The sequence below is a fragment of the Oncorhynchus keta genome, chromosome 3 (assembly GCF_023373465.1).
Source record: "Oncorhynchus keta strain PuntledgeMale-10-30-2019 chromosome 3, Oket_V2, whole genome shotgun sequence".
In the NCBI taxonomy this organism is placed as follows: Eukaryota; Metazoa; Chordata; class Actinopteri; order Salmoniformes; family Salmonidae; genus Oncorhynchus; species Oncorhynchus keta.
Window position 1 is genome coordinate 16,238,436 of NC_068423.1, and position 13,716 is coordinate 16,252,151.

At 42.1% G+C, this 13,716-nt stretch overlaps 1 protein-coding gene across 3 annotated transcripts in view; it reads left to right on the forward strand.

Moving 5' to 3' along the window:
• Nucleotides 1-373: 373 nt before the first annotated feature.
• Nucleotides 374-13,716, forward strand: part of LOC118367657 (V-set and transmembrane domain-containing protein 4-like) — a 15,439-nt gene continuing 2,096 nt past the window's right edge. The window contains exons 1-6 of one of the 3 annotated variants that reach the window (XM_035751256.2): nt 374-592; nt 1,771-2,175; nt 12,339-12,392; nt 12,571-12,678; nt 12,861-12,894; nt 13,047-13,168. In XM_035751256.2, coding sequence (XP_035607149.2) covers nt 541-592; nt 1,771-2,175; nt 12,339-12,392; nt 12,571-12,678; nt 12,861-12,894; nt 13,047-13,168 — 775 coding nt within the window. In that variant the 5' untranslated portion in view covers nt 374-540. The remainder of the gene's footprint in view (nt 593-1,770; nt 2,176-12,338; nt 12,393-12,570; nt 12,679-12,860; nt 12,895-13,046; nt 13,169-13,716) is intronic. The other 2 variants (XM_035751260.2, XM_035751264.2) reach the window with 2 other exon arrangements.

The window sequence follows — 13,716 nt, forward strand, 5'->3', positions numbered from 1 at the left end:
ATAAAGAGAGGAAACAGAGTTGCTCTCACAAACTCCTGTACAAACTTTGTCTGTGGGCTCCAGTTACACAGTCGGAGACTGTGTGTGTGTGTGTGTGTGTGTGTGTGTGTGTGTGTGTGTGTGTGTGTGTGTGTGTGTGTGTGTGTGTGTGTGTGTGTGTGTGTGTGTGTGTGTGTGTGTGTGTGTGTGTGTGTGTGTGTGTGTGTGTGTGTGTGTGTGTGTAATAAAAATCTAGCCAAAAGTGTCTGTTTTCTCTGCTGTAGTCCACAGCTGGAAGTCTGATCGAGTCTGCGTCAAAGCTATAGCACAACCTTCCTTCCTCCTACACAGGAAATTGCATTTCCCACTTTCTGCCAAGCAGAGGAGTGAGGTGGGTGGGGTTGTGAGCCTGGGGGGAGGAGGGTGGTTCTGAGCAGAAACAGAGTGAGCCCCATTTCGTATTACACACGAATACAGAAAAAAGAAAAGGGAATCCTGAGCTGAGGCTCTTTACTTCGGGAGACATTTAACTGTTTTTTATGGAGACTGCTGGTCTGGAAAATGAAGATCTCTTCTGTGGTCATAGTTCTCCTGACTAAAGCGTTCATTGGAGGTAAGCAACTTTTATATTTAGTTAACTTGGTTAAAATGGAAAATAGTGTTTTTAGGTCATGATATGAAATTTGGCAATACCTTGAAGAGTTATGTGTTGATGGAGGGAGAGAGAGAGAGAGAGAGAGAGAGAGAGAGAGAGAGAGAGAGAGAGAGAGAGAGAGAGAGAGAGAGAGAGAGAGAGAGAGAGAGAGAGAGAGAAAGCAAGAGAAAGAGAGAGAGAGAATGTCATAATAAAAGATTGGGAAAACTTTTGTGAAATTAGTAAGTGTTAGAAAACACATTCCACATGACATGCATTTGAATCAGTAAATAATGTGTTTTCCCTCATCTTTATTAAAAACTAAATTTACTCTGGTTTGTCTGACTTTTTCATAAGATGCAGCTTAATACTTTAGCTAAATAAATATATCTAGCAAATTATAGATTTTATCTAGAGATGAATAGTTCCCTTCTTAGTGGCTTGATGGCTTTGTGTGTCATAGAAATATGCTTACTGCAAATGGAAAGTTGTGAAATTACTTGAAAAAAACAGATGCTGCTTTTGTCATGAAACAGGCCATAAAGTCTGGTCCACTTAAAATGGACATATGCTTGCACTTGAGCCAAACACCACTTTCAGATGTGTCATCAACAAACATTAACACAGTAGGAAAGAGATCATTGGGAACACCTTCCTAATATTGAGTTGCACCACCTTTTGCCTTCAGAACAGCTTCAATTCGTCGGGGCATGAACTCTACAAGGTGTCGAAAGCGTTCCACAGGGATGCTGGACCATGTTGACTCCAATTCTTCCCACAGTTGTGTCAAGTTGGCTGGATGTCCCTTGGGTGGTGGACCATTCTTGATACACACGGGAAACTGTTGAGTGTGACAAACCCAGCTCAAACGGGTGTGCCTGGATCCAACGACTATATCCCATTCAAAGGCTCTGAATGGCACACATACGCAATCCATGTCTCAGTTGTCTCAAGGCTTAAACATCCTTCTTTAACCTATCCCATCCCCTTGATCTACACTAATTGAAGTGGAATTGAAGGTGACATCAATAAGGGATCATAGCTTTCACCTGGATTCACCTGGTCAGTCCATGTCATGGAAAGAGCCAGTGTTCCTTATGTTTTGTCTACTCTGTGTTTATTTACTGTACATACCCTTTGTGTACTATATATTTCAGAAGTGTGCCAGGCCATCAACATCACTGTCACCCCCTCCCCGTTTACGGTGGCCCAGGAGGGTGAGAACGTCACCCTGACCTGCCAGGTGTCCCAGAGACGTCGCTCCAGCAGCCTGCCCGTAGTCAAATGGACATTCCTGCCGGAACGTTCTTCAAGCGACAAAGAGTTCCTCATTGCTAGGGTCAACATGAGAAAGGCCAGGTTCTATGGGGACTATACCAAGAGCTTCCCCTGGCCTAAGTTGAAGCTGACAGTGGTCAAGCAGGGGAAGATTTTCGACCTGCTCATTATGAACATCTCAGCGGAGGACCGTGGACTCTACATATGCCGGGTACAGGAGTTCAAGAAGCACCAGAACCGATGGAAGGCATCAACAAACTGTACGGCCGCCACCGAGCTTAGAGGTAACTATGGCTTTAGGTGTAGCACTGTCTGTGGTGCAGTAGAATATAAATTATGCAGTTGGTGGTGGTAGTAGTAGTAGTAGTAGCAGTAGTAGTAGTAGTAGTAGTAGTAGTAGTAGTAGTACAGTGGTATAAGTAGTAATAGTAGTAGTACAGTGGTATTAGTAGTCGTACAGTGGTATTAGTAGTAGTAGTAATAATAGCAGTAATAGTAGTAGTACTAGTAGTTCAGTGGTATTAGTAGTAGTACAGTGGTATTAGTAGTAGTAGTAATAATAGCAGTAATAGTAGTAGTAGTAGTAGTACAGTGGTATTAGTAGTAGCAGTAGTAGCAGTGGTGGAAGCAGTAGTAGAAGTACATTTACATTGATATTTTAGTTATTTAGCAGACGCTCTTATCCAGAGTCACTTACAGTTAGTGCATTCATCTTAAGATAACTAGGTGGGACAACCATATATCTCAGGCATAGTAAGTACATTTTTTCTCAATAAAGTAGCTATCAGCAAAGTCAGTGCAAGTAGTAGCAGTAGTATTAGTAGTAGTATTAGTTGTAGTAGAAGTAGTAGTGTAGTACAGTGGAAATATTAGTAGTAGTAGTAGTAGTAGTAGTAGTAGTAGTAGTAGTAGTAGTAGTAGTAGTAGTAGTAGTAGCAGTAGTAATATTAGTAGTAGCAGTAGCAGGAGTAATAGCAATAGCAGTAGCAGTTGTAAGTCGCAGCAGTAGTAGCAGTTTTAAGACAGCGCCGGAGAACAAGGCTGACGTTTTACGTATTCCTGACCAATTGTTTATTTTTTTTCTTTGCATTGTTTGTAACCTAGTTTTCAACTTATTTTGCACATAATGTTGCTGCTACAGTCTCTTATGACCGAAAATAACTTCTGCACATGAGAACTGCGATTACTCACCATGGACTGGCTGAATCCTTTTTTCCCCTACATTTGCGTGAAGAGAAGGTCGGAGAAAAAGGGGCCAGAGGGCGGGCTGCCTTCTGAGAATTTTTAGGCGATCGAATAAACCCCCACTTCCTTCCATTCTGCTAGCAAACGTGCAATCTTTGGAAAATCAAATCGATGACCTGCGCGGAAGATTAAACTACCAACGGGACATTCAAAACTGCAACTTATGCTTCACGGACTCGTGGCTGAACGACGACATTATCAACATACAGCTGTATGGTTATATGCTTTATCGGCAGGATAGAACAGCCATGCCTGGTAAGGCAAGGGGCAACGGACTATGTCTTTTTGTAAATAACAGCTGGTGCACGATATCTAAGGAAGTCTCAAGGTTTTGCTCGAGAGTATCTCATGATAAGCTGTAGACCACAATATCTACCAAGATAATTTTAATCTGTGTTTTTCGTAGCTGTCTACATACCAGCACAGACTGATGCTGGCACTAAGACTGCACTCATAAGCAAACAGGAAAACGCTCACCGAGAGGCGACGCTCCTAGTAGCCGGGGACTTTAATGCAGGGAAACTTAAATCCATCTTACCAAATTTATATCAGCATGTTAAATGTACAACCAGAGGGAAAAAACTCTGGACCACCTTTACTCCACACACAAAGACGCATACAAAACTCACCCTCACCCTCCATTTGGCAAAACTGACCATAATTCTATCCTCCTGATTCCTGCTACCATGCAAAAATTAAAGCATTAAGCACCAGTGACTCGATCAATAAGAAAAGTGTTCAGATGAAGCAGATGCTAAGCTACAGGACTGTTTTGGTAGCACAGGAGTATACCACATCAGTCATTGGCTTCATCAATAAGTGCATCGATGACATCATCCCCACAGTGACTGTATGTACATACCCCAACCAGAAGCCATGGATTACAGGCAACATCCGCACTGAGCTAAAGGCTAGAGCTGCCGCTTTCAAGGAGCGTTTCACTGACATTTTCAACCTCGCCTTGTCTGAGTCTGTAATACCAACATGTTTCAAGCAGACCACCATAGTCCATGTGCCCATGCACACTAAGGTGACCTGCCTAAATGACTACCCACCTGTAGCACTCACGTCTGTAGCCATGAAATGCTTTGAAAGGCTGGTCATGGCTCACATCAACATCATTATCCCAGAAACCCTAGACCCACTCCAATTTGCATTACCACCCTAACAGGTCCACATCTGATGTAATCTCTATTGCACCCACACTGCCCTTTTTCACCTGGACAAAAGGAACACCTATGTGAGAATGCTATTCATTGACTACAGCTCAGCGTTCAACACCATAGTACCCTCAAAGCTCATCATTAAGCTAAGGACCCTGGGACTAAACACCTCCCTCTGCAGCTGGATCAGTGATAGGCCTGATCACCGACAATGACGAGACAGCCTATAGGGAGGAGGTCAGAGACCTGGCCATGTGGTGCCAGGACAACAACCTCTCCCTCAACGTGATGGACTACAGGAAAAAGAGGACCGAGCATGGCCCCATTCTCATCGACAGGGCTGTAGTGGAGCAGGTTGAGAACAGTTTGACCACAAGGCACTACAGAGGGTAGTGCGCACAGCCCAGTGCATCACTGGGGCCAAGCTTCCTGCCATCCAGGACCTCTATACCAGGCAGTGTCAGAGGAAGGCCCTAAAAATGGCCAAAGACTCCAGCCACCCTAGTCATAGACTGCTCTCTCTTCTACCACACGGCAAGTCGTACCGGAGTGCCACGTCTAGGTCCAAGGGGCTTCTAAACAGCTTCTACCCCCAAGCCATAAGACTCCTGAACATCTAATCAAATGACTACCCAGACTATTTGCATTGCCCCCTCCCCCCCACCCATCTTTTACACCGCTGCTACTCTCTGTTGTTATCATCTATGCATAGTCACTTTAGTAACTCTACCTACATGTACATATTAACTAACCGGTACCCCCACATATTGACTCTGTACCGGTACCCCCCTGTATATAGTCTTTCTATTGTTATTTTACTGCTGCTCTTTAATTACTTGTTACTTTTATTTCTTATTCTTATTCTTGTTGATTTTTGTATTTTTTTAACTGCATTGTTCGTTAGGGCTCGTAAGTAAGAATTTCACTGTAAGGATGTATTCGGCACATGTGACTAATACAATTTGACTTGATTTGATTAGTAGTAATAGTAGTAGTACAGTGGTATTATTAGTAGTAGTAGTAGTAGCAACAGTACAAGTAGTAGTATGGTGCTTGCCTACGGAGCTGTGAGGGGAACGGCACCTCAGTACCTCCAGGCTCTGATCAGGCCCTACACCCAAACAAGGGCACTGCGTTCATCCACCTCTGGCCTGCTCGCCTCCCTACCACTGAGGAAGTACAGTTCCCGCTCAGCCCAGTCAAAACTGTTCGCTGCTCTGGCCCCCCAATGGTGGAACAAACTCCCTCACGACGCCAGGACAGCGGAGTCAATCACCACCTTCCGGAGACACCTGAAACCCCACCTCTTTAAGGAATACATAGGATAGGATAAGTAATCCTTCTCACCCCCCCCTTTAAGATTTCGATGCACTATTGTAAAGTGACTATTCTACTGGATGTCATAAGGTGAATACACCAATTTGTAAGTCGCTCTGGATAAGAGCGTCTGCTAAATGACTTAAATGTAAATGTAAATGTAGTAGTAGTAATAGTAGTACAATGTTGTTATTAGAAGTAGTAGTAGTAGTAGTAGTAGCAGCATCAGTAGTAGCAGTAGCAGTGGCAGTAGCAGTAGTAGTAGTATCAGTAGTAGCAATAGCAGTAGCAGTAGCAGTAGCAGTAGCAGTAGCAGAAGTAGTAGTAGCAGTAGTAGTAGCAGCAATAGCAGTAGTACTGTAGTAGTAGTAGCAATAGTAGTGTATTAGTAGTAGCAGCAGTAGAAGTGTAGTAGTAGTATCAGTATAAGTAGCAGTAGTAGTGTAGTAGTAGTAGTAATATCAGTAGCAGCAGTAGTAATGTAGTAGCAGTATCAGTAGCAGAGGTAGTAGTAGTAGTAGCAGTAGCAGCAGAAGTAGTAGTAGCAGTAGCAGAAGCAGTAGTAGTAGTTGCAGTATTAGTAGTAGCTGTAGTAGCAGTAGTAGTAGTAATAGTAGCAGTAGCAGTAGCAGTAGCAGTAGCAGTAGCAGTAGCAGCAGCAGTAGTGTTATTATCAGTGCTAGTAGTAGTAGTAGTAGTAGCAGTAGCAGTAGCAGTAGTAGTGTAGCAGTAGTAGTAGCAGTAGCAGTAGCAGTAGTAGTGTAGTAGTTGTTGTTGTAGTATTAGTAGTATTGGTAATAATAGTAGTAGTATTAGTAATAATAATAGTAGTAGTAGTAGCAACAGTAGCAGGAGTAGTAGTATTAGTTGTAGCAGCAGTAGTAGTGTAGTAGTAGTAGTAGCATTAGTAGTGTAGTAGTAGTAGTAGTAGTAGTAGTAGTAGTAGTAGTAGTAGTAGTAGCAGTAGCAGTAGCAGTAGTAGTGTAGTAGTAGTAGTATAGGTAGTAATAGTAACAGTGGTGGTAGTAGTATTGGTAGTAGCAGCAGTAGTGGGGTAGTGGTAGCAGCAGCAGTAGTAGTGTAGTAGTAGTAGTAATAGTAGCAGGAGTAGTAGTATTGGTAGTAGGAGTAGCAGTAGTGTAGTAATATTAGTAGTTGTAGTAGCAAAATGATTAGTAGTTGCAGTAGCAGTAGTAGTGTAGTACAGTGGAAACATCAGAAGTAGTAGTTGTAGAAGCAGGAGTACAGTGCTAATGATAGCTGGAACCAGAACTGGCTGACCTAGTTTCGTGTTTCATCGATCATGAGAAGGAAGAGATTGTGTCATGTGTAAAGGTCATGTTTTCATTGTGGTAAGGAGTTCCATGGTTTGAACAAGCTTGAAAAGAAGTGATACTTGATAGCGATGCTTCATGAGAGAGTATCTTGTCTTCTCTAAAGCTGATGTCAGCCCTTCTGTTCTGCCAGTTCGATGCACAACATTCTGTGAAAGAATCTAAGCAATATACACTGTAGCTCAGCAGATGTAGCACAGCAGATGTAGCACAGCAGATATAGCACAGCAGATGTAGCACAGCAGATATAGGAAAGCAGATGTATTACAGCAGATGTAGCACAGCAGATGTAGTAAAGTAGAAAAACAAAGCAGATGTAGCAAAGCAGATGTAGCAAAGCAGATGTAGTAAAGTAGATATAACAAAGCAGATGTAGTAAAGTAGATATAACAAAGCAGATGTAGTAAAATAGATATAACAAAGCAGATGTAGTAAAATAGATATAACAAAGCAGATGTAGCAAAGCAGATGTAGCAAAGCAGATGTAGTAAAATAGATATAACAAAGCAGATGTAGTAAAGTAGATGTAGCAAAGCAGATGTAGTAAAGTAGATATAACAAAGCAGATGTAGCAAAGCAAATGTAGCAAAGCAGATGTAGCAAAGTAGATATAACAAAGCAGATGTAGTAAAGTAGATATAACAAAGCAGATGTAGTAAAGTAGATATAACAAAGTAGATGTAGTAAAGTAGATATAACAAAGCAGATGTAGTAAAGTAGATATAACAAAGCATATGTAGTAAAGTAGATATAACAAAGTAGATGTAGTAAAGTAGATATAACAAAGCAGATGTAGTAAAGTAGATATAACAAAGCAGATGTAGTAAAGTAGATATAACAAAGTAGATGTAGTAAAGTAGATATAACAAAGCAGATGTAGTAAAGTAGATATAACAAAGCATATGTAGTAAAGTAGATATAACAAAGTAGATGTAGTAAAGTAGATATAACAAAGCAGATGTAGTAAAGTAGATATGACAAAGCAGATGTAGTAAAGTAGATATAACAAAGTAGATGTAGTAAAGTAGATATAACAAAGCAGATGTAGTAAAGTAGATATAACAAAGTAGATGTAGTAAAGTAGATATAACAAAGCAGATGTAGTAAAGTAGATATAACAAAGTAGATGTAGTAAAGTAGATATAACAAAGCAGATGTAGTAAAGTAGATATAACAAAGCATATGTAGTAAAGTAGATATAACAAAGTAGATGTAGTAAAGTAGATATAACAAAGCAGATGTAGTAAAGTAGATATGACAAAGCAGATGTAGTAAAGTAGATATAACAAAGTAGATGTAGTAAAGTAGATATCACAAAGTAGATGTAGTAAAGTAGATATAACAAAGCAGATGTAGTAAAGTATATATAACAAAGCAGATGTAGTAAAGTAGATATAACAAAGTAGATCTAGTAAAGTAGATATAACAAAGCAGATGTAGTAAAGTAGATATAACAAAGCAGGTGTAGTAAAGTAGATATAACAAAGCAGATGTAGTAACGTATGTATAACAAAGTAGATGTAGTAAAGTAGATATAACAAAGTAGATGTAGTAAAGTAGATATAACAAAGCAGATGTAGCAAAGCAGATGTAACAAAGCAGATGTAGTAAAATAGATATAACAAAGTAGATGTAGTAAAGTAGATGTAGCAAAGCAGATGTAGTAAAGTAGATATAACAAAGCAGATGTAGCACAGCAGATGTAACAAAGCAGATGTAGCACAGCAGATGTAGTAAAGTAGATATAACAAAGCAGATGTAGCAAAGTAGATGTAGCAAAGCAGATGTAGTAAAGTAGATATAACAAAGCAGATGTAGCACAGCAGATGTAACAAAGCAGATGTAGCACAGCAGATGTAGTAAAGTAGACATAACAAAGCAGATGTAGCAAAGTAGATGTAGCAAAGCAGATGTAGTAAAGTAGATATAACAAAGCAGATGTAGCACAGCAGATGTAACAAAGCAGATGTAGCACAGCAGATGTAGTAAAGTAGATATAACAAAGCAGATGTAGCAAAGTGGATGTAGCAAAGCAGATGTAGTAGATGTAAGTAGATGTAGCAAAGCAGATGCAGCTAAGCAGATGCATCCTTTCTTTCTAAGCTATTACTTTGAGTAAATTGAAACTTAACCAGTTTTTTCCATGAAATCATTTGTGCCGGCTGTGACATTTGACTGTCCTGTCTGAGCCCAAGCAGACAGACTGGCGGAACAGCCGAGGTAAGGGAACACTGGCACCATCACCACCAAACACATTTTGACTTTGGCTATACCCAGGATTTTCCCTGCATATTATACACATATACAATTGTGGCTAGAAGTGAGTGAACTCGACAGTGAGAGAACAAGAGATAGTTGTAGTATGAGACTGCCCAAAGTTGGTTGCCTAGAACTGCATAGTAATGTATAAACACACTCATTTTGCATTTACAGACACTCTTATTGAAAGAGGAGCAATTAGAGTTATGTGCCTTGCTCAAGGGCACGTCAACAGATTGTTTCACTCCACAGCTAGTTTGAAATGTCGCCAAAGGTGCTATCGAATTAGATCCTTTTCTATAGCTCGTTTGGCTCATGTTAGGGCTGGGAATTGCCAGGGACCACAAAATGTAGGTGCCGAAACAATATGTATTGTGATTCTCCCGATTCTCCCTATTCTACATCTGTTGCAATTTGATACTGTGATTTTCTTGCGATTTCATGTTCCAAACATATTGCTCACTATTTGGGAGGGGTCCAAATAGTCTGGGTAGCCATTTGATTAGCTGTTCAGGAGTCTTATGGTTTGGGGGTAGAAGCTGTTTAGAAGCCTCTTGGACCTAGACTTGGCACTCCGGTACTGCTTGCCGTGCGGAAACAGAGAGAACAGTAAATGACTAGGGTAGCTGGAGTCTTTGATCATTTTTAGGGCCTTCCTCTGACACCGCCTGGTATAGAGGTCCTGGGTGGCTGGAAGCTTGGCCCCGGTGATGCACTGGGCCGTACGCATTACCTTCTGTAGTGCCTTGCGGTCGGAGGCAGAGCAGTTACCATACCATGCAGGATGCTCTCGATGGTGCAGCTGTAAAATCTTTTGAGGATCTGAGGACCCATGCCAAATATTTTCAGTCTCCAGAGGGGGAATAGCTTTTGTCATGCCCTCTTCACGACAAAATCTTGGTGTGCTTGGACCATAATAGTTTGTTGGTGATGTGGACACCAAGGAACTTGAAGCTCTCAACCTGCTCAAATACAGCCCCGTTGATGACAATGGGGGTGTGCTCTGTCCTCCTTTTCCTGTAGTCCACGATCATCTCCTTTGTCTTGATCACTTTGAGGGAGAGGTTGTTGTCCTTGCACCACACGGTCAGGTCTCTGACCTCCTCCCTTTAGGCTGTCTCGTTGTTGTCGGTGATTAGGCCTATCACTGTTGTGTCATCAGCTAACTTAATGATGGTGTTGGAATCGTGCCTGGCCGTACAGTCATGAGTGAACAGGGAGGACATGAGGGGACTGAGCACGCACCCTTGAGGGGCCCCCGTGTTGAGGATCAGCGTGTTGGATATGTTGTTACCTACCCTTACAACCTGGGGGCGGCCCGTCAGGAAGTCCAGGATCAAGTTGCAGAGGGAGGTGTTTAGCCCAGGGTCCTTAGTTTACTGATGAGCTTTGAGGCCACTATGATGCTGAACGCTGAGCTGTAGTCAATGAATCGCATTCTCACATAGGTGTTCCTTTTGTGCAGGTGTGAAAGGGCAGTGTGGAGTGCAATAGAGATTGCATCATCTGTCTATCTGTTGGTGCGGTATGCAAATTGGAGTGAGTCTAGGGTTTCTGGGATAATGGTGTTGATGTGAGCCATGACCAGGGTTTCAAAGCATTTCATGGCTACAGACGTGAGTGCTACGGGTCGATAGTCATTTTGGCAGGTTACCTTAATGTTCTTGGGGACAGGCACTATGGTGGTCTGCTTGAAACATGTTGGTATTACAGACTCAGACAGGGAGAGTTTGAAAATGTCGGTGACGACACTTACCACTTGGTCAGCGCACGCTCGGGGTCTCACACGGTGAAAGAGGGTGATGCAAAGAAGATGGTGAAAAGTGAAGAAAGAGGATGTTAAAGGGAAGGATGTTTTGAAGGTTTTTGTGATGAGGACTTTTGTATGGATCATCACTGCATACTGGTATTAATTTCTTTTTTTTCCTTCTTTACATTTGATGAATACTCTGACGTAGCCCAAAGTTGGTCTATTGATTGCTGAAGACAGTATTTATCCCAGAATGCAAATCTGTCTTAGGGATGCTATTCATTCAATCTGTGTACCGTCACTGTGTGAGGATATAATGAGAGACTTCCTATCAAAAATAAAGGGGGAGCACATATGAATGGAATCAATTGAACAGTGAGAGACATTTCTTTGGCTCCAAGCAGTGCTGCAGATTCAGATGATTCATAGTATTCCAGAATGTGCAGCTGGCCTTTTGGCTCAGTGCATATTCATAATGTCCTATTGAAGTCATACTATATGATTCATGGCAAAGAAGAGTCTTCTGCACCACGATACTGATTTCTGAAGGCCACTATCAAGTATATCCGGGACTCATCAATCAGTCTTGGGAACCAAGAACACATGATCGAGTGTAAATTCACCTAGATAGGAACAAGCTATAGAATTTACAGTAAAGAAAAATGTGTGGCAAAAAAAGTACATGGCAAACACAACTACAGTAAATACTGAGCCAAGACTCATAGCTCGCTGTCATCTACCTCAGACTAATGTTTCAAAATAGTTGAATGTAGGCCATAATTATGATCGGCACAGACAAAGCAAGTGCTGCTGGTTTAGCATCAAGGGAAATACTCTAGAGGTAACCCCAGCGTAAGGGTCAGTGCTATCCGGGTTCCTTGGAACATCCCTACTCCAAACCTGACGCTAACCTTAACCTTAACCTTAACCTTAACCTTAACCATAACCCTTACCTAACCCTAACCTTAATCCTTACCTTGACCATTTTGCATTTCAACTTCAACGTGGTAGTCCCAATGATCTTGGATGGAACAGACCCAGTTTAAACCCTGTGGACAGGCTAACGTGCAGCACACCCAGACACACAGCCAGGCTTCAGCCCAGTAACCCTGGAGATCTGGTGGCTAGCTAAGCGAAGGATGGCTGCTATGTGTGAGAGAGGCTGCTGTCAGCTGCTCGCGGTTTAGGGTATTTCAGGACGACTCGGTGGGTGTTAGCTACCACTAGCCAGTGATTCAGGAAGAGGATTCAGAGGAGAGGATAACCTCAATGCTGTCGTGCTACGCCGAGCCACGTACAATTAGATGTATTGCAAATGTATAATCAGGCAGGACGGTTGACACACTGATGATCGTGGACTTTCCCTGGTTTCCTTTCAGTGCATGTCCTACCAGCGACCACGGCCAAGGAGAGTCTGTGGAGCCTGTTTGAAGGTAAGAACGTGGCTCTCTGGTTCTCTGCATTGTACATGACTAAAATAGCGCAACAACAATAAATAGGTCATAAATGACAAAGATATTTCTGCATAAGTGACTAACAACTGAAACATGAGTCTTCAGGGCTGTACGATATTATGACTGTGACTAATCTGGTCGGGTTTGTGTGTTTCAGACGTGTACCTGTGCGCTGTGCTGATCTGCTCTGTGGGACTGGTGTGCATGTGCATGTTCACCGTGGCGGTGACCTGCCAATATGTTCAGAGGAAGAAGAAGTTAAAAGGTGAGTAAACACTCTATCCCTGCTCCTTCCCATCCAACACTGAAAGCCCTCATCTGGGCCATATTACCAGATCATTTAAAGATAATGGACTCTGATATGTAAAGCCAAGGCATGCTGTTGATGACACGGCAGAATGTTCTTTTGCCCCTCATGCGCTTATGTTTTGTCTCATTGCCTCATAGACAACTACCATTTGGTCAAGAGTCTACAGAACAGGTAAGTTTCATCATTCAAACTCAAGTAACTATGACTTATACTGTACTTTAGCCATTATGGTACACACAGACTCTTTTCATCCATGACCGCGATGGCTACTTACATTTCACTGCTCTAATTCTGCTGTAAACATGCCTGTCTGCTGTCTGCAGTTCAGGGGAGACGGTGACCAGTCTAGTCAGTGTGTCTCCTGCTCTGCCCAAAAAGCAGAGGAGGTACAGGAGGAAACGAAGCAAAGCCCAGTCAGAGATACCACCAGAGATACCAGTTAAAGGTAAACAGACAGTCTCTCAACAACATCATACATCTGTATCACATTTTCCCTTACCCAAGGATGTATGTTTACTTAGAAGCCTATCTTCATACGCACAGTTGGGTATGTGGTCTGGGGGAGGGAATGTGGCTAAAGTAATCATCAGAGCATAAAGGAGTTCTGAACATTCTGTTTCCTGATGCTAGAGATGTTGTGAATTATCTATGAAATATTGCTCTACTTGCCACTACCTTTTGAGCCCATATATGGATCAACTGTACCGTACGTGCGGGCATAGATAAACTGGAAATAGAGCAAAGCAACTTCTATATCAGTCTTTGTGATATCAGGGTGCTACCAGAAATAGTGCAAAGTTTATGGTCAACTAATCAAGTAAGACAGCGGATTTGAAGAAAGTAACGTCTGTTCTTGATATTTTTGTTTCCCCTGGAGATGAATAGGCTGATGTTGGGCAGTTTTAAAGTGTTGTATCAGTCTCACAAGGAGTTCATGTCATGTCGTAGTAGTCTGAATGCCAACACGCATCAAACGTTGTATGTCTGTTCAAC